Genomic DNA, 22387 nt, shown 5'->3' on the forward strand with positions numbered 1-22387 from the left:
ATAGATTAGAATCCTATTATAGCTTTTTAATTTAAAAAATATGAAGTTGAAAATATCTCATTTAGATAGAAGTAAAATTTACCTTAAAAGAATACTCCAGTCGAACAAGAAAAGGAAAATTCACTGCCTGTAATATTCTTTTCTCATTCAAAGTATGCTCTATTTGCTTCAGTTTAACAACCTGTAATTGACAAAAAAAGATATATTTATGTATTTGAACAAAATTTAAAAGTTGTTATAATTTTAAAAGAAAAAAAAAGTTTTCCATATAATAATGAACTTGGATGAATAAAATTGCTAGCTTAAATAAGGATAATAATAATAACTACCAACTAGGCTTATCAGATTCAAATGAAAAACCTAACAGAGGTTTAAAACTTGGTCTTCGGAAGGTTAACTATAACTTTCAGTAAAGAAGCAAGAACTAAGAAAAAAGGGACTTATAATAAATTACTTAAAAAATTAATATGTGAAAATACTGAGGTCCTAATGACTTATAGACCACTAAAAGAGCTGGCACAAATTACTGTAATAAGTAGGTATTGATTTTAAATCTTGAGAAGATAAGCAAGAAAATTAAAGATTGAGGAAAAGTCAATAACTAAAAAACAGGAGGTAAAAATGAACAATCTGTTAATTTCATAATACCTGAATAAATACAAGAACATTTGCAGAGCCACAAAATATTGAAAAAAATGACTATGTCTTTATAACAAATAAGGTCATATAGGATTAATCAAGCTTCCACTGGTTTGTCTAATCAATCAGCTACATAGTAGGGAAAGAAACTTATCTTGACTTCATGAAGACTGTGATTCTATTCCACATGTGATTCTATTCTGAATTTAAGAAAAACAGGGTTTTGTATATGTGTAAATCATTAGGAAGTGGCATTTTTTCTTGACAGAAGCTTATTGTCAGTGTGGGGTAGTCACAGAACTCAAGAAGTTGAACATGAATAAGAAAGGTTATCAAAGATACCATCCATTATTAGGATATAAAATTATAGTATAAAAATAATGCTGAGTAAAGAATAATTGACTAAGAGTCAGAAGACCTGTGTTCTCTAGACCTTCTATTCAACCAGTTTGTGACACTGGCGATGTTATTTCAACTCGTCGGACCTCAGCTGTTTTTTTTTTACCTGAAAACATGAAGTGAATGAATCACTATTGTCCACATTCTACTTATCACAATAAATTATATAACATTAGCTGGAGAATTATTGTTGCTTTGTGGTTACTTTTTATTAATAGACTTTTTTTTAAAGCAGTTTCAGGTTCACAGCAGAACTGAACACAAAGTACAGAGATTTCCCATATACCCCCTGCCTCCACACATGCATAGTCTCCTCCATTATCAACATTCTTCACCAGAGTGCACATTTGTTACAATTAATGAACCTACACTGACCCATCATTATCACCCATTAATTTCATTAGGGTTCACTCTTGGTGTTGTACATTCTATGGGTTTGGACAAATGTGTAATGACATGCACCCACCATTATAATATACAGAGTAGTTTCACTGCCCTAAAAATCCTCTGTGCCCCACTTATTCATCCCTCCCTCCCCATCAAAACCAGGCAACCACTAATATTTTTACTGTCTCCATTGTTTTGCTTTTTCCAGAATGTTCCATAGGTGAAATCATATAGTATTTATTTAGCCTTTTCAGATTGGTTTCTTTCACTTAGTTTATGCATTTAGTTTCCTCCATGTCTTTTCATGGCTTGATAGCTCATTTTTCTTTTTTTTTTAGCATTGAAGAACATTCCATTGTTTGGATATACCACAGTGTTTACTTTTATGTATTACGATATACTGGGTTTTTAGTTAGGCATAGACAATGTGTTACCTTGTGAAATAAGTAATGAAAACTGTAACAGAGAGGCTTTCTGCATTATAGCCTTAAGCCAAATGTGTGTATATGTTGGGGGGCATAACAATTAAAATGAATCTAAGACATATGAGCTGGCAAAGCAAATAATGTTGGTTAATTTTTAAATTAACTAATTAAATTTTAATTTACTTTTAAATATGCATATCTACTACATGTAAGGCACAACAAGTGCAAGAGAGATAAGGACAAGAGAGTATCTCCCTTCATGCTCCATAAAATTTACTTGAAAGTATGATGCATAAATATGAGAATAGCAATTTATGAATAACTGCCAAATAAGAGTTATGATGTTATAATTGTTCAGAGGAGAAAATGTTTACATTAGGCCTAGTACATAATCTTTCTGAGTCCAAGATTCTTTATCTATAAAATGCTGACGATAGTTATAATACCTACTTTGAAAGTGACTGTGTAGCACAATACATGTCAAGTGATTAACACAGTGCTTGACACAAAGTAAAAGCTCAATAAATGTCAATTGTTATTATAATCTATTAAAAAAGGTGAGGGCTCAGCTGGGTTTTAAAGATGGATAGATATCAAAGGTTAGAAAAACATAGAAGAGTAGTACAGGCAGGGTTAATATCCAGAACCATTACCTGAAGGGGGAAAATATAGAAAGATAAGTCTTCTATACTTAGATAAATAGTACTAGAGATGTAATGTACAACATGATAAATATAATTAACACTGCTGTATGTTACATATGAAAGCTGCTGAGAGTAAATCCTAAGGGTTCTCATCACAAGGAAAAAAATTTTTTTTCTTTTTCTTTTATTTGCATCTATGAGAAGATGGATATTCACTAAACTTATTATGGTGATCACTTCATGATGTTATTATATAAGTCAAATCATTACTAATACAGTGCTATATGTCAATTATATATCAGTAAAACTGGAAAGAAAAAAAAAAGGTAAGTCTGATTGCTAATTCCGTTTGGTAATAGCTTAGGACAGTGCTTCTCAAAATTTGGTAATGAAGTATGCCAGAATGGCAGAGAAAATTAACAAGTACCCCTGAGAATATAGTCCATGTTTTATTTTCAAAATTCAAATAAAATTTATATTTACTTCTTAATATTTATGTTAATTTAAATATATATATTTAAAAGCACTTCTAAATAATTACTTATCAGCTGACTTTTTTTTAGCCAAACACTTGAGAAGATATTAATATAGAAGATAGGCCATGTATCATCACATATTACCCTGCACCACCCAGCAGATCACCAAATACTCCTGTGAGTCAAGTGTCAATCAGAGAAGTAGAGAATAGAGGACATGTAGGAAAACAGTGTCAAATAAGCCTATAATGGAGTCTGGAAGAAAATTATAAAGTGTTTGAAAGTAGGCTGCAGAGTTCTGGCTTCATTTAATAAACATCAGGAAGCTTTTTGACTAAGTGAAGTGATATGACATGGTAAGAAAACTTCACTGGCAACAAGGACGGTGAATTAGTACAGGGGGAAAAGTGTGGGGTTGTAAAAATTAATTAAGATGCTATTGTGAAAGCCCAGTGAACATTAGTGAGAGACCAAACTATGTGGTGGTAGAAAGAATCTTAGGGATAACAAATACATTCCAAAGGAAAAATTAAACAAGGAGTGGCGGCATAGAAATCAGACAAAGCTTGTGCAGATTCCTAGTTCATCTTACTAGCTGTTTGACTTTGGAAAAATTACTTAAATAGGTTATGGGCTTAAAAGGGAAATTAATATCACACAAAGTTGTTGGGAAGATTCACTGATACAATAATATAAAGTACCTAGCAATGCTAGACATATAGTAAGGAATAAAGAAATGAGATTCCCTTGATTTCTGCACTGATTTTCTTCCCCATGCTCCATACACTATAAGATAGAAGCCAAAAAGAGTTAATTGAAAGATTTATGGCAAAAAGGTTATTATGGAGTGTTATTTTATTACTTATCTTTAGCAAATTACAGTAAATAAACTTGAAAAAAATTCAGAACATAAACACTTTGTCCTAATTATGAACAGATCCAGAACATTGCCACAGTAGAAATGACTTAAAATGGCAGCTATTCTTCTGGAAAATGCTCTTTCACCAAGATTTAATCAATGAGTTAATCTTCTCAGTAACTTACACAAGTCACTATCTTACCAAAAAAGGAATTTGAAACTTCCCTAAATACTTTAAAGCATAAAAATGGTATCTTTTGTAATCCTTTTAATATTTTATGACTAGAGTATATTCTGTTAACATCTTAAGAAACAAAAAATATTAGGGACTGTACAGATAATAACATTTAAATAGGTTTAATAAAAAACATATAAATTTGATATAGTATCATGTCATCTGCCAACAGTGACAGTTGTACCTTTTCCTTTCCAGTTTGGATTCTTTTATTTCTTTTTCTTGTCCGTTTGCTGTGGCTAGGACTTCCAATACTATGTTGCATAATAGTAGACAGAGTGGGTATCTTTATCTCATTCCTGATCTTAGAGAAAATGCTTTCAGTTTACCAGGGAGTATGAGTGTTAGCTGTAGGCTTGTCATTTTTGGCCTTTATTATGTTGAGGTATTGTTCCCTCTATACCTACTTTGTTGAAAGTTTTTGTCATAAATGGATGTTCATGTCAAAAGCTTTTTTGTCAAAAACTTTTTCTACATCTATTGAGATGATCATATGATTTTTATTCTTCAATCTGTTAATGTGGTATATCACATTGATTGATTTGAGGATTCTGAACCATCCTTGCATCCCAGGGATAAATCCCACTTGATCGTGGTGTATGATCTTTTTAATATATTGAATTTGGTTTTCTAATATTTTGTTGAGGATTTTTGCATCTGTGTTCATCAGAGATATTGGCCCATAGTTTTCTTTTTTTATGGTGTCTTTTTTCAGTTTTGATATCAGGGTGATGCTGGCCTCATTCAATGAGGTCACAAGCATTCCTTTCTCTGAAATTTTTTGGAATACTTTGAGAAGGACAGATGTAAACTCTTCTTCAAATGTTTGGTAGAATTCACCCATGAAGTCATTTGGTCCTGAACTTTTGTTGTTGGGAGGTATTTTCTTTTAATTACTGATTCAATTTCATTACTGGTAGTTGATCTGTTCGTATTTTCTATTTCTTCCTGATTCAGTCTTGAGAGAGTGTACTCTTCTAGGAATTTATCCATTTCTTCTAGTTTGTCCAATTAGTTGGCATGTAATTGTTTGCAGTAATCTCTTACGATCCTTTGTATTTCTGTGGTGTCAGTTGTAACTTCTTTTTTTTAATTTCTGATTTTATTTAGTTGGGCCCTTTCTCCTCTTTATTTGATGAGTCTGGTTAAAGCCTCTTATCTTTTAAAGAACCAGCTCTTAGTTTCATTGATCTTTTCTATTGTTTTTTTCAGTCTCTCTTTCATTTATTTCTGCTCTGATCTTTATGGTTTCTTTTCTTCTACTAACTTTGGGTTTTGTTTATTCTTCTTTTTCTAGTTCTTTTAGTTGTAAGATTAGGTTGTTTATTTGAGATTTTTCTTGTTTCCTGAGGGAGGCTTGTATCACTATAAACTTCCCTCTTAGAGATGCTTCTACTGTGTCCCACAGATTTTGGATCATTACATTTCATTTTCATTTGTCTCCAGGTATTTTCTGATTTCCACTTTAATTTCTTCAGTGACACAATGGTTGCTCAGTAGCACTATATTTAGCTTCCATGTGTTTGTGTTTCTTGTACTTTTTCTTTGTTGTTGATTTCTGGCCTCATATAATTGTAGTTGGAAAAGATGCTTGATATGAGTTCAAAATTCTTAAATTTATTAAGATTTGCTTTGTAGCCTAGCATTGATCTACCCAGGATAATTTCCATGTGTGCTTGAAAAAGAATGTGTATTCTGATGCTTTGGGATGGAATTTTCTATATATATAGCTATTAAACCCATCTAGTATAATGTGTCACTTAAGGGCAGTGTTTCTTTATTGATTTTCTATCTCGATCTGTCCATTGATGTAAGTGGAATATTAAAGTCCCCTACTATTAATATGTTACTATCAACTTCTCCCTTTATGTTTGTTAATATTTGCTGTATGTATTTAGCTGCTCCTATGGTGGGTGCATATATATATTTATAATTATTATTACTTCTTCTGGCATTGACCCAATTATCATTATGTAATGTCCTTCATGTCTCTTATTATGGTCTTTGTTTTAAAGTCTATTTTGTCTGATATAAATATTGCTACCACAGCTTTCTTTTCATTTTCATTTTCATGGAATACCTTTTTCCACCCTCTCACTTTCAGTCTGTGTGTGTCTTTAGATGTGAAGTGAGTCTCTTGTAGGCAACATATATATAGGTCTTTTTTTTTATTCATTCAGCCACTCTATCTTTTGACTACAGCATTTAGTCCATTTACATTTAAGGTAATTATTGGTAGATATGTACTTATCATTTTGGTAACTGTTTTCAGGTGGGTTTTTTGGTAGTTTTTTTGTTTCTTTCTTCTTCTTTTGCTCTCTTCCCTTGTGAACTGATGTCTATCTTTAGTGTTATGTTTGGATTCCTTTCTCTTTTTTTTGTGTGTATCTATTATAGATTTTTGGTTTGTGGATACCAGGAGGTCTATATATAACAAACTATACATACATGTGGTTATTTAAGTTGATAATCTCTTATGTTTGAATGCATTCTAATGACGCTGCATTCTTACTTCCCCCCTCCATTTTTTAGATGCCACAAAAAAGACTATTATAACTAATAAATGAATTCAGTAAGGTTTCAGGACACAAAATTAATGTATAGAAATGATTTGTGTTTTAATACACTAACAACAAACTATCAGAGAGAAATTAAAACAATCCCACTTACAACTGCATCAAAAACAATAAAACACCTAGAAGTAAATCTAACCAAGGAGGTAAAAACCTGTACTCGGAAAACTAAAACACATTGATGAAATAAATTAAAAATGACACAAACAAATGGAAAGATACATTGAGTTCATGGATTGGAAGACTTAATATTCTTAAAATGGCCATACTACCCATGGCAATCTGCAGATTCAATGCAATCTCTATCAAAATACCAATGGCATTTTTCATAGAACTAGAACAAATAATTCTAGAATTCATATGTAAACACGACCCTGAATAGCCAAAACAATCTTGAGAAAGAAGAACAAAGCTGCAGGTATCATGCCTGCTGATTTCAAAGTATACTACAAAGCTACAGTAATCAAAACAGTATGAAACTAGTATAAAAACAGACACATAGACCAATGAAACAGAATAGAAAGCCCAGAAATAAACCCATGCTTATATGGTCAATTAATCTACAATAAACAAGGCAAGAATATACAATGGAAAAAAGATAGTCTCTTTGATAAACGGTGCTGGAAAACTTGAACAGCTATATGCAAAAGAATCAAACTGGGTTATTTTCTCACACCATATACAAACATAAACTCAAAATGGATTAAAGACTTAAATGTAAGATCTGAAACTATAAAATTCTTAGAAGAAAACATAGGCAGTATGCTATTTGACACCTGTCTTAACAGTGTTTTTTTGGATATGTCTCCTCAAGCAAGGGAAACAAAAACAAAAGTAAACAAATGGGACTACCTTAAACTAAAATACTTCTGCACAGTGAAGGAAGCTATGAACAAAACAAAAAGGCATCCAACTGAATGGGAGAAAATAACTGCAAACAATGTATCTGATAAAGGGTTAATATCCAAGATATACAAAAAAACTCATAAGTCTCAACATCAAAAAACAACCCTATTGAAAAATGGGCAGAGGACCTGAATAGACATTTTTCTAAAGATGACACACAGATGGTCAACAGGTACATGAAAAAATGCTCAACATCACTTATTATCAGGGAAATGCAAATCAAAACTACAATGAGATACAACCCTACACCTGTTAGAATGGCTATTATCAAAAAGACACAAATAACAAGTGTTGGCAAGGACGTGGAGAAAATGGAACCCTCATGCACTGTTGGTAGGAATGTAAACTGGTACAGTCACTATGGAAAACAGTATGGCGTTTCCTCAAATAATTAAAAGTAGAACTACCATATAATCCAGCGATTCCACTTCTGGGCATTTTTCCAAAGAACATAAAAACACTAATTCAAAAAGATATATGCACCCCTATGTTCACTGCAGTGTTATTTACGATAGCCAAGATATGGAAGCAACCTAAGTGTCCATTAACAGATGGATTGATAAGAAGATGGAATATAAAATGGAATATACTCAGCCATAAAAAAAGAAGGAAATCTTGCCATTTGTGACAACATAGATGGACTTAGAGGGTATTATGGTGAGTAAAAAATAAGTCAGACAGACAAAGAAAAACACCATATGATTTATCTTATATGTAGAATCTAAAAAACAAGTGAACAACATAACAAAACAGAAACAGACTCATAGATACAGAGAACTCAGAGGGGAGGAGATGTGGGGTGATGAATGATATAGGTAAGGGAGATTAAGAGATATGAACTTTAAGAGTTTACAGGATAAATTAAGAGTTACAAAATAAATGAATCACAGGTTAAAATACAGCGTAGGAAATATAGTCAATAATATTATGATAACTTTGTATAGTGACAGATAGTAACTAGACTTATCATGGTGATCATTTTGTAATGTATAGAAATATCAAATCATTATGTTGTACACCTGTAACTAATATAATATTGTAAGTCTATTATGCTTCAAACAAACAAGCAAGCAAGCAAATTGGAGACATTTTGTTGTTGTGTTAGCAATACAAGTATGCTGGTCACTTACCCTCCCTAAGATCCAATTACCTCATCTAGATAATTAGGGTAAGGACTAGTTGATCTCTAAGAGCTCCATGCTCTTACTCCATGCATGTACAAATCAGAAGTGTAGAGTTCAAGGATGAGTTGAAGCTTGGATTAGAATACATGGGAAGAGGGTATAGAACAAGAAAACAGGAAGAGTGGGTAGTCCAGAGATTGAGATTAGCAATCTTTAAAGAGCAGACAGAAGGAAAAAATAGAACAAAACAGGAAAAGGCACATGAAAAAGAAGAGCCCAGAAAGGAAATACTATAATTGGAGCATGGGGTTCCAGAAGTCCAGGGACAAGACAGTTTCAAGGGAGCATCACTACAGTCATAGGCTCTAAAAAAGTCACATAAGATGAGCAAAAAGAGTCCACTGGACTTGGTGATTAAGTCACTGGATTGGTGGTCCATGGTAGTGCCATTTCAGTAGAGTAGCAAGAAGCAGGAGATAAAAAAGGAGGCAGCTAAATTCTTGTGGGTTGAAGAATTAAAAGGAAGTGAGTTAGCGGATAGTGATTAAACTATTTTTTCAAGAAGCATGGTTAGAAAAGATAAAGTGAAAGAGGGCAGTAGACAAAGATGCACAAATGTGTGTATGGGTGTATTTAATTTTAGAGAGACTTAATCCATTACTACTTTTCATGTTAAAGGTTAGTTTTGGTTTTTGTTTTAAAATAGAGGTTGGGCTTCCCTGGTGGCGCAGTGGTTGAGAGTCCGCCTGCTGATGCAGAGGACACAGGTTCATGCCCTGGTCTGGGAAGATCCCACATGCTGCGGAGCGGCTAGGCCCGTGGGCCATGGCCGCTGAGCCTGCTCGTCCAGAGCCTGTGCTCCGCAATGGGAGAGGCCACAACAGTGAGAGGCCCGTGTACTGCAAAAAAAAAAGGAAAAAAAAAAAAATAGAGGTTGGACTGAAACCTCAGACCAGTCTAATGCTGTGCTGTCCAATATGGTAGCCACTAGCCACATGTGGTTATTTAACACTCGAAATGTGGCTAATTTGAATGGAGATATACTGTAAGTGTAAAATAAACATCAGATATTGGAAACTTGGTATGAAAAAAAGAATATGAAACATCTCAGTAATTTTTTTTTTTTTTTTTGCAGTACGCAGGCCTCTCACTGTTGTGGCCTCTCCCATTGCGGAGCACAGGCTCCGGACGCGCAGGCTCAGCGGCCATGGCTCACGGGCCCAGCCGCTCCGCGGCATGTGGGATCTTCCCAGACTGGGGCACGAACCCATGTCCCCTGCATCGGCAGGCAGACTCTCAACCACTGCGCCACCAGGGAAGCCCCAGTAATTTTTATATTAATTACATGTGGCAGTGATAGTATTTTAGATACGTTGGGCTAAATAAAGATCTATTAATTAAGAATAATTTTAACTATTTTTTATTTTTTAAAAAATGTACCTACTAAAAAACTCAAAATGACATATGTGCCTCACATTATATTTCTATTGGATAGCACTAGTTTACCCACCATCTCTAACCCTGATTACTCGTTCAGTACTGTTTCCTCCACATTTTCCCATCTGTATCCCAGCAAGCCAAAATGTCATTCTTGAGTACATAATATCTGTAAGATAACATATCAAGATTCGCCATTTTTCTTTTACTTTCCCTCAATCGTGATTACTAGGAAAACAGAAGCTTAATATTTAAAGCATGAATAATTCAGACACCTTGATTCATTAGATAACACTAATATATGATAAATACTTAAAATTCATTTTTTAATTAATTAATTTCTTTTAGCTATAACTGACATGTAACATTATTAGTTTGAGGTGTATAATATAATGATTTGATATTTATTACAGTATGCAGGTTTTCAAATTTTTCCCTACTTTAACTTACATTTTAAATTAAACAGCTCAATCATGTTAAACAACAGGGCTTCAACTGTCAATTAAAATAAGTCATAAAATAAATCACTAAATTTCTGTTACCTCAATCTAAGGATCAAGTAATTGGTCCCAACATTTTTCCACAAAGCTGAATGTAACAGAGATGCCTGTTCTTTACATATAGAATTCAATATTTTGTTAGCAAACATATATATACCTATTATGTATAAATAATTATTGAAATAATAATGTACCCCCCTACACTCAAACTATTAATTGTGTGTGTCATATAGTCACAATAAAGAGGAATGCAAATTAAACGCAACAATAAAATTATCTGAAGGTGTCAATGGTAAGTTATTCTATTGCATGTGTTTAATAATCTAGCAGATAAAATTTACTCTTCAGGTAAATAACAGTGAATACACTAGTATCATTTTTAGGTTTCACATATAAGCAATATTATGTGATATTTGTCTTTCTCTGTCTGACTGCTTTACTTAGCATGATAATCCCTAGGTCCATCCATGTTGCTGTAAAAGGCATTATTTCATTTTTTATGGCTGAGTAATATTCCATTGTGTATATATACACACCTTCTTTATCCACTTATCTGTTGATGGACATTTAGGTTGCTTCCATGTCTTGGCTACTGTAAATTGTGCTGTTATAATCATTAGGGTGCATGTACCTTTTCGAATTATGGTTTTCTCCAGATATATGCCCAGGAGGGGGATTGCAGGATCCTGTGGTAGCTCTGTTTTTGGTCTCTTACGGAACCTCCATACTGTTCTCCATATTGGCTGTACCAATTTACATTCTTACCAGCAGTGTAGGAGGGTTCATTTTTCTCTACACCCTCTCCAGCATTTATTACCTGTAGACTTTTTGATGATGGTCATTCTGACCAGTGTGAGGTGATACCTCATTGTAGTTTTGATTTGCATTTCTCTAATAATTAGAAATATTGAGCATCTTTTCATGTACCTGTTGGCCACTGTTGGTATGTCTTCTTTGGAGGAATGTCTATTTACATCTTCCACCCATTTGTTGATTAGGCTGTTTGTTTTCTTGATATTGAGCTGTAATAAGCTGTTTGTATATTTTGGAAATTAATCCCTTGTCAGTCGTACCATTTGCAAATATTTCCTACCACTCTGTAGTAGGTTGTCTTTTCATTTTGTTTATGGTTTCCTTTGCTATGCAAAAGCTTTTAAGTTTAATTAGATCCCATTTGTTTATTTTTGTTTTTATTTCCATTACTCTAGGAGATGGAGCCAAAAAACATTGCTGCAATTTATGTTAAAGAGTATTCTGCCTAGAGATTATCATACTAAGTGAAGTAGGCAAGACAAAGACAAATATCATATGATATCACTTATATGTAGAATCTAAACAAATGATACAAATGAATTTATTTACAAAACAGAAATAGACTCACAGACATAGAAAGCAAACTTATGGTTACCAAAACGAAAGGTGGGGGAGGAGGGATAAATGGGGAGTTTGGGATTAAAATATACACACCACTATATATATAATAGATAACCAACAAGAACCTGTATAGCACAAAGAACTATACTCAATATCTTGTAATAACCTATAATGGAAAAGAATGTAATAAAAATATATATGTATATAACTGAATCACTTTGCTGTATACCTGAAGCTAACACAACATTGTAAATCAACTATGTTTTAATTTAAATTTTTTTTAAATTCCACCCCCCAAAAAAACCCAAACCAATGAATACACTAACCTTCTGCTTATCTAAGATCTTCATTGCATAATACTGTTCAGTGGCTTTATGTTTCACCAACATGACTCTTCCAAATGAACCTGTTCCAAGGGTTTTTTTCCTTTCAAAATCTTCCAGCCCGGCATTATTCTACATATACATGAAAAAATAAACTTTAAAATTAGAAATTTTCATAAGACTATGAAAACTATAATAGATTTAATGATATGCTATCAGAATAGGTAATTTATAACTACCCATTTAAAAACAATACAAAGAGACTACTGAAATTACAGATTATTGGTTCTATTTTTCCCTTTGAATAAGAAAGGATCTAATATTTGAGAAGAGACTTACATCGCAAAACAAAGTATAATAGTAATGTGAGTAAGTAAGATCTTCAGTTGAAATATGAAAGGTCATATTCTAATATGAATTCATAGTATTGGACTTCTAATAAATTAGCTCCATATTTTAATAATTACAAACTGACCAGAAGTATGCAGTCATGGAAGCCACATAATCTTAATGCACTTACAAATAATTATAATGAATAGATAAGCTGAGGATCAGAGTCCTTTCACTAGTTACCTCTGAAGAAACACTGTCTTACTTCATTTCTATCCTTATATGAACTAGATAATAACAGCATGAGAGATACTAATGGTTTTCTCTCTCTGATGTGATAATAACCCAGTATTACCTAAAAAAGGAACAATAAGGTAAAAAGAGTTCCTCACTCCCACAAAGATAACCAGAAGTCGGAGTCCCAGAAGAATAATCACTCTCTTTCTCCTTGAAAGATGCTTTGTTATAAGCAAACATCTTTGTTTGGCTTTGACTATAGCATAGAAGCAAAGAATTGAAGGCATCAATCTATTGAATTTGTTGCTGCCACAATAAAATGAAAATTACTAGGAACAAATTATGCGCTAAGTGGCACCAAATAGTAATTGCTAACCGATTTGCTTAATAGGTTTTCATTATAAACATCTTCATGAAAATCTTGGAAAAAATATTTCCAAGGGCCATTCTGTATAGCATTAAGCTTGAGAAAAATGTGATGCAATATGGTTCTTTTATAAGTGAGGAATTTGGATTGCTACTGGAATTCACTGTAGTTGGACTTAATCTTTTGCAAATCAACCTTGCCTTTGTAGACACATCACAGCTTCTTACTGAATCATTAAGGAGAAAGCAAGTAACTCTAAGTTTTTATTTATAAAACTTGTTGTCATTCTTATTTCTAATAATTTTAAATTGCCATGAGATTCTGTATGAATACAGAAAGAAAAAGTCCTTATAATTCTGACTGAATTAATTATTTAATTTTATGGATTCATATTTAATTTTTGGTTTTATCAACAACAATGGATTGAAATGTTTAATAAAGTTCCCAACTAAATAATGAAAATAAACATCATTAATAGACAACAAAACATCTCTTTCTGCTAGTCACTGCTTTTCATACGAATATGCCATCTTCCTCATAAATTATATAGCTCATGCTCTACTCTAAATCTTGGTAATGATGGCATCTTCATAAAACATAACATTTTATTTAGAACTAAATATTTTTTAGTGAAAAAAATACTTCAAAAGGATTTTTATGCTAGGAAAAACGTTTTCAAAATTTCACCTACTATTAAAGGTCATTAATTATTTATAAAAATAAATTGAAGAAGAGTTTTTGGCAAGTGTAGATGGCTCTTTTTATATATAATTTTTAGATCTTAGTTAAGATCTAAAGTACTTAAATTATATAGAACTTAACCCATCAAAACATTTATGAAAGGATCCTAGTGTACTTGGTATGTTGTCAGTAGCCAAGTATTTGTGATTAAGAATTTGAAACTGCACAATATGATCCCTAATTGTCATAATTAATAAAAATAATAAATATGGTATCAAAGGCATAAATTAAAATTACTAGAATATTAGAAAATATCAAGAGTTTGTAGCAACTTGGAATTAGTATCAAAATGTATAATCAGGTATTATATCAGAAATTAGTTCCTTCTCCAATTTAGGTATACATAAAATTATTAATCAAAACATAATATTATGGCAAAATCATCACGTTCAGCCTATATTTATTAACGCTATTTGAAAATTAAACTTTCTGAAGTAGTTAATTATCTAGGTGAGAATCATGATTTTACTTAAAGCAAGATTTTTAAATCATAGAAAATTTTAAATGTTCCTTACCGGAGCAGGATTTTCCCATTTTTTTAAAAAGTCTTCTTTGGCTTTGGCTAGAAACTCTTTCACTGAAAATATATTAAAAAAAAAAAAAAAACCAAATTTTGACTTCTAAGAATATTTATACTACATACATAAATACATTACACATAAATATACTTGCTTAAAAAACACAGACTTAAGTCAACTATGGTTGCTATGAAACATGTATTCACAACCATGATATACTAGAGAGCTATTTAGTTTCTCTAAAGAAGAAGCAAACAGTTTCTCCAGTTTCTAAGAATATCTAATACTGTTCTCTATGGAGGTCACTTTGATAATTTCAAATTTAATAATAAAAATACTGTTCCTGAAAACATACCTGAAAGTAATGAAAAAAGTTAGAAATCAATATAGGACAAAATACTTATTGTAAATAAATAAGCCAGCAGATATTAACAGAGCATTTAAACATAAGAAGTAAAAAATCCGGAGAATGTGGATTTGTTGATTTGTGGAGTTTCAAAAATAACTGACTTTGATAAAGGGCTGTTTTCAGGTATAAGAATTTATATTATTAGATTTGTATCCTCTCTACTAAAGGTAAAGTGAAAGGGAAAAACTACAGAATAACAAAAAGAATAGCCACAAAGACTTAAAAATAAAACAGAAAAAACCACAGCCAAAAAACCCGAACAGCTTAAAACTCTCATTCTAAATTTGGAGCAAACGAAAGGCCTGAATGCCTAATTTATAATATAAACTAAAGTAAAGCAATTCAAAATCAGATGTTTATATAGTGATCAATAATAGCCACATTATTTTATAGAGCTTTGGTTTGAAGTTTTAGATTGGATAAATGATGAATCATTTAAAAGGATTCCTCTTTTTCATTGTCTTCCCACAAAGCTATTAACAATGACTTCTGTTTACAAAATAACTTCAGGGTTTTAGAAACAAATAGGAAAAAAATTCCAGAGAGATAAAATGGCATTAACAAAATGTATTATTTTTCCCATAGTTAGGTTTGAGAGAGCAAAACCTAACTACACAAGAAGTAATTATTTTAGTCTTTCTTTTTTTTGGGGGGAGGAAGTTCCCAATATTCCTCTCATATCTGAATCTGTAAATAAAGATGAAAGTAGGATTTAAATAGTGTTGAAATAGTAAAAGGCTAAACAAATGGCACAGTGGCATTTATTTCAGAAGTAATAATAAGAATGATGATAATGATGATAAAAAGACAAAAGTTCAATGAGGGTTTCACAAATACTTTAATAAGATCTTCTAATGATGCAGTAGTATTAAACTGAGGCATGTAAGATAGATTGTAATTTCCTCCTTTACCCCCACTGAAGTACCTTTGGCAAAATACTGTTAAACAAGAACGCTGTTGGCATTTTAAGTGCTTTGAGATTTCAAAATGGTGTTAACAGGCACCAACAGCAGACATTAGTTTTTATGTAACACTAGTGTGCATTTCTGAAGATATTATTTTACTACTTTATATAAACTGTCACTTGTATTTTGCAAAATACTCTCAAAATACCTATTTTAGAAAATTTGAGAAAAATAATTTTTAAAATTAGAATTTTCCATTGTATGAAAATCTCATTCACCAAAACAATGAATCAAATAAATGCAACTAATTATGCAAATATGATCTAATTCTTCCTGGCGGTGGATTTGGGGGTGGAAAATTATTACATTTTCTTTGAGTTTAGGAAGGTTCAAGGCATCCTACTTCTAAAAAGTTAATATACTAGTTACAACTGAAGAAGAGTGGTTTTATAAGTAAGATCTTTTTTTTTTTTTTTTTTTTGCATGAAACAGACATCTGCACAGGCCAATGACTTGGAAACGACAGCTATAAAATAAATTAAAAACATAATTTATTGCTAAATGCAACTGTGGCTTTTAAGAAACAACTTGTGATTCCCAAAATATACCTCTGATTTCTTTTGAAAAATATTTTTAGTTATTTTCTATCTATAGAACTTGCACATCAAGTTGCAGTATAAACTCTCCAGATGCCTGCATGAGTACAGATACTTTGGAGACATGGAAGAAAATCAGGAAAAGGAAAAAATCCCTAACATCCTGTTTCAGCTTCTTCTGTCACTTCTTGCTAATTGGATCTTGAGTTAAGAAAAAAGTAACTGGTCAAAGGAAGGACTGGCAGTATTTGCCAAAGATGGTAAGTTGAAGGAAAATTTCCTTTTTTCCTGCTTGGTGAATAAACTAAAGGAAAAATTTTAAGTACTACTGAATTTCATGCACTGATAGGATATTCAGGAAAATCTTTGAAATACTCTCTGTACTCATCAGTATTCTGAGTTAACTGTCAAGTAACACTGTAGAAAGTAAGTAACAGTTCTCATAAAGGTCTTATATGAAAATTATCAGAAATGGTATGAATTAAAGATGTTAAATTTTGAAAATTATTTCAACAAATAGATTCTCTTTTAGAGTAAGGATAAGCATTAATTATAATGTCATTAAATAATTCCACAAAGAAAACTCTGTTCCTGCAACACTTTTTGTCACATAAGTATACATATACACATGAAATGTCTGGTTTATATGTGTACTATTTAGATGCAAAGATGAACACAGTTAACTCTTTGTAAAAATATTGGCTAACCAAAATATATACGTTATAAATATAAACACAAAAAATAAAATATTTTATAACATGCTAGATTACGAATAACTCTAAAACAATAGGCAATCTAGAACCACATGTATTTGCTTTGGATTTTATTATTTTTACACAGTGGTGAATTTAACTTTCTAAATGCTTTTCTCTAGTTATTTTTAAAGTTTATTTCCACTGACATAAGGTGTTGGCAACTAATTAATAAAACGAGTGGTGGGAGAAAGCCAAATTCAAACACTGCAGCACATTTAATCTGGAGTTCCCTATAAAGCATATACTTGAAGTTCTCAATTGTTTTCTTGTGTTCGTATATAAGCCATATCTACATTTACACTCAATTTAAACCCTTGTGATATCCTGCAACAGCCACAGGTTTTGGAGCTCAACACATATGAGTTATAATATTGGTTGTAATGCTTCTTAGTAATCATCAGTACCTATCTAAAAACACAGTGATTAGTAACACTCCTTAGGAAAAAACATCTCAACAAAGGATTTTTCTGCAAAAATATTTTGTTCTGTACTGGTCAATAATGGAGCAAACTAGGTACTAAAAAAAATGAGGACACACCAAAAATTACCTCAATTTCTTCCCAGAAGTATATACTTCAATTACATTTATTTTCCACATAAATTTATTTTCTCTTCAGTTTAAGAAATACCAAAGGAATCTATATGTTCACCCAGGGTTGGTTTGTAGAAATATTTACCCACATTCATGAGATGAAGAAAGAAGAAACAAAGTGATAATTTTTATGCATATCTACAAGTACATTAAAAAAAACTTAAATCTTACCACCCTCAAAATATCTTTGAATATATTTATACACACGACATTGTTAAAAATTAGAGAGTTCATTTTAAACATTAGGAAAATTTATTAAAAATTCAAGTACGGCATATCTTTATTCCATGTGATTCAGATAATTCTGCAATGTTTCACTAATTATAGTTAGTAAATTTATTTACTGGGCAATTTTTGGTTCTGTGTTGCTGCTAGATTCTAGATTGCTACTGATTATAAAAAGGGCATGTTGTTCATTACAGTATGCCATTATGCGAAGCTTAAAGGAGGTTTTCATTCATGTTTTATAAGAAGGGTTTAGAAATCTATTACTGAACAGATTATAACTACTCCAGATGTTGAATTGTCCAGTTTCCTTTGTAATGTGATAAATGTCACCTCTCTCTTTGACACCTCTTTTACAATAAAAGCACAATTTTATTTAACTTCTTTTAATGGATGTCAGAAAATAGAAGGGAAACAAATAGAAAACAGAACAAAATAGAATATAAACTTCCTAGGGTAAACACCCAATTAAAATATTAGCTGTTTTACTCAAAATTTACAACTATATTTTTCTTTCAAAAACCTTTCATTAAGCTGTTATCTAATTTAAGTGGTGTGTATTAATCTGTCTTATGCTACCCTGTACAGCTCCCACTATTTCACAGTGCTATATTTGTTGTTTCTAAAATATCACACAAGAAACTGCAATATAAATAATTTCTGTGGATAAAACTCAACATAAAACTAAATAAACCATTTCTCCCATCAACTAAAATATTTTATTAACTCAGAATATTTTATAAAAATATAACTTTAAGAGGAGCATAACAACTTGCAAACAACCAAATAAAAAGTTTTAAAAGGTAACATTTGTTTTATTAAAAGTAATTGCCTACCAGATACTTCTGAAGAGGAGCAAGCTTGTATCCGAAAAATAAATTAAACAATGATTAAATGACACTCATAAAAACAGCATATTAGCATGAAATCACTTATACACATTTTTACAGAATATTATGTACAGACTAAAACATTAATGTAGAAATGATTATTTGACTGAACATATTCAAATAGAATATTTTAAAATTAAATGGTTAGGAAGTAAAATCAATAATTACTGTTCAGCACCAAAATCAATACCATTCTAATTTTCCTTAAAACAGCTAACAAAAAATGTAACTCCTCATAGCAATAGCGCTAATAATATTAAGTAGCATATACTGAAATACACATCCTATAATTACTGCAATGCCATCTCTGGACTTCTGTTCTTTTTCAAAACTCTACTGTAGGAAAGACACTCTGAATTGTAATACTTCATTAAGTCCCTTCTGAGAGACAGTAATGTCTTCCAGGTATTTTTACTTCATTGGTGCTGGTTTAACAATCTTCTCAACATTTATTGAGCACTGTTCAATGGTACCAGAAACTGAGCTAGACTCTGGGAACACATCTCCACTATATAGGAGATGAGAAGCTAAAGGGGAAATAGATGAACCACTGTAATAGAATGTGACAAGGATTACAACTAAGAAATCTACAGGTGCTATTCGAGCTCAAAAGAGGAAATTCTTGGGTAGTAAGGTAAGGCATAAAAGATGATGCAGCATTTGTGCTGAATCTTGAAGGATAAACAGTTCCTCTGGCAGATGAAGTTGAGGACAAAGATAGGCTGGGATGATCTTGAATCAAATGCATAAAGGAAAGAGCATGGTTTACTCAGGAAATGTCAACAGACCTGAAATAGCTGCAGCATAGGGTAAAAGTGTAGAGCAGCAGTGGGAGGTGAAGTGTATGGGCAAGAAAGTGCCCAATCCGGGAGGTAGCTGCTCGCCACAGCGACGCTTTTCAGTATGTGGAAAGGCCCAGGAGTAAACTGAGTTATTCACAATTGCTGTACTCTATTTCTTCTGGGAAACAGGAGGCAAGATCACTTGCTAAAGAAAGAGGGGAGCCAGATAGAGTAAGGAGGAAGAACAGTGGGGGTTACAGGTCTGAATATTTAAAATCTTGATGGCTATCCATTTAGGGAATAAGAGAAGGAGCTGTTCTTCTAAAATTTTCTATTAGGGAAAGAGCAAGTATTAGGTACTATAAGCAGTTGTTTCTTAACAGTATCTTTTTTTGTAATAAGTTAAAAAATTTTTTTAATGAGATTATAATTCATGGGCCCCCTAATCTCTTTGTAATTAAATTATTTTCATCTTCATTCTTTACCTAAGTAAAAGCATTATTCTATTTAGGTTATTTAGTGTATGTCAGAAAGCACAAAACAGGATGGGAATGGAGGTAAATTGGTTATGAAAATACCAAGTTCTATCAACAAAATAACAGTACAATCTCTTCCAAAACCTCTAGGAAGTGTAAATCTAGTAGACTGTAATACTGTCTTCTGGCACTCCTACTTCAAACACTCACCTCTTTAGAACTCTATATTTGTTATTTCTAAGTATACCCCCCCACACACATACATGCTGTAGTACAAATATTTTCAGTAAACTAATATAAAATATTCTAGTTGCTACAAAATGCCTCATAAAATCCAACTTATAGCAACAAAGCAAACAAATTATTCTGTAAAAAGTGGTTTCCTACCAGATGCTTCTGATGATTTGCGTGCTTGATCAAAAAGAATAAATTAAACAGATTAAATAACATAAAATAATATACACACAAGAAGTTACCAACCCATACATGTTCATTAGATATTCACACATAGGAATAGAATGAAAAACACATATTCAAAAGTGTTTTATACAATGATTACAATTAATTCTTTGGATACATATATTTTTTTAACCCGTCAAAAACCCTACTCTGGAAATGTATTAATGAAATATCATATTTCTATCCCTTTAATCTGAAGAGCAATTGTGTTCACTTTGCTGAAGAGACACTTTGCTTCACCATATTCAAACATGTTCGTTCAAAGCAAATTCACTGTAACCTTACAATAACAGTGGGTATAAAAAACAACTTTAATTACTATAACTGTTATTTGTGTAGTTCAGTGGATGGGACTACTTAATGGCACAAACGGGCCTACTTTTGTTTTCTAAGATATTAATTAGTCTTGCACAAAGTCAAACATGAATGAGTGGTTGAAAATTTAATAGGCAATAAAGGCTATTCTTATTGCAATACTAACATTTACTCTTCTGTCCTCTCCTTATAATTTTTTATTAGTTAATTTTTTATCAAGTCTTGGTTACAAGTGAACATTATAATTGACCCACTCTTTCACTACACTGTTAAAAAAATTTTAAACTTTTGGTGAGACATATATATTTAAATGATCAAATTATAGAAAGAAACACATTAACTTATTTGACTAGTGTCTATATGGACAGATGGATACACTATGAATTCACATAGTGTACTGTACTTATTCACTACAAATCACATGTACATGCTTTCTCTCCAAACTTGCTCTCTATCTAGGGATGCTGTGGATTTTCTAGGCCATCCAAGCCATGTTTGACTGAAGATGTTCCCTAAAGGATTTTGTGATAAAACAAAGTAAATTTATAGTCATAAAACTAATGACCCAGGCAATTTTTGAAATGCTCTTTGAAAAGTACTTTACTTCCTTAATTGTTCACTGAGGCTTTTTCTCAGAGGACATTATATCTACCAGAATCATATGATAAAGATTTTCCATCTGGTCCTGAATTCAAATGTTCTGTCTTGTTGCCGGACAGTATAGAGCTAGGAGTGGATCCCTAGATGATAGGGTATGCACGTTTTCAACTTAACTAAATAGTAAGTGGCTCAATAAATGGTTGTGCCAGTTTATACTACCACTCTATCCTTGATGATCCATATCCTCAACAAAATGTTACTGTTTAATTTTTACTTTCTAATTTTTGCTAATATAATGGGTATCAAATGATATCTGCTTGTTAAATATCTCAGTAGAATTTTATAACTTTTTTCTCTTAAAGGTCTTATTCTTTTATTAGATTTATTCCTAGGTTCTTTAGAGCTTTGGTTGCTATTGTAAAAGGGAGACTTTTAAAAAAATTACCATTTGTTTGTTGCTGATGTATAGCACATAGTTGATGTTTATATACTGATCTTATTATATGGCAGACTGGCAGACTCTCATTAATTCTAAAATAACACTGGTAGATTCTCCTGAATTTTCTATGTAGATAATCACATATTTGTGAATAATGATAATTTTTTTTACTCCAACTTTTTCTTGTCCTACCGTGTAGGTTATGACTCACAGTGTTATACTGTACAGATAGAGACAATGAGCATCCTACTGCTGTTCCTAACTTCAAAGAACATGTTTCTAACTGCTTTTCTTTCCCATACTTTACTTGTAAAACTATTACTAGAATACATATATTTAAGAAATTAAGAATATCTCCTTTTTAATTCTTTGAAAAATTTTGTACAAGATTAAAATTTTTGTTTTTTGAACTTGACTATAAAACTGTCCAGTCCTAATTTTGCTAAGTTT

The 22387-nt window shown here is 31.8% G+C and overlaps 1 protein-coding gene across 1 annotated transcript in view; it reads right to left on the minus strand.

The window, feature by feature from the left end:
• Window positions 1-22387, minus strand: part of PRKACB (protein kinase cAMP-activated catalytic subunit beta) — a 143583-nt gene that overhangs the window by 34608 nt on the left and 86588 nt on the right. Inside the window, exons 2-4 of the mRNA XM_081225601.1 lie at window positions 14492-14553; window positions 12305-12433; window positions 83-181 (exon numbers count right to left, since the gene is read on the minus strand). Of these exons, the coding sequence (XP_081081727.1) occupies window positions 83-181; window positions 12305-12433; window positions 14492-14553 (290 nt within the window). The remainder of the gene's footprint in view (window positions 1-82; window positions 182-12304; window positions 12434-14491; window positions 14554-22387) is intronic.

Source organism: Mesoplodon bidens, assembly GCF_964165515.1.
Source record: "Mesoplodon bidens genome assembly, chromosome: 2".
Lineage (NCBI taxonomy): Eukaryota > Metazoa > Chordata > Mammalia > Artiodactyla > Ziphiidae > Mesoplodon > Mesoplodon bidens.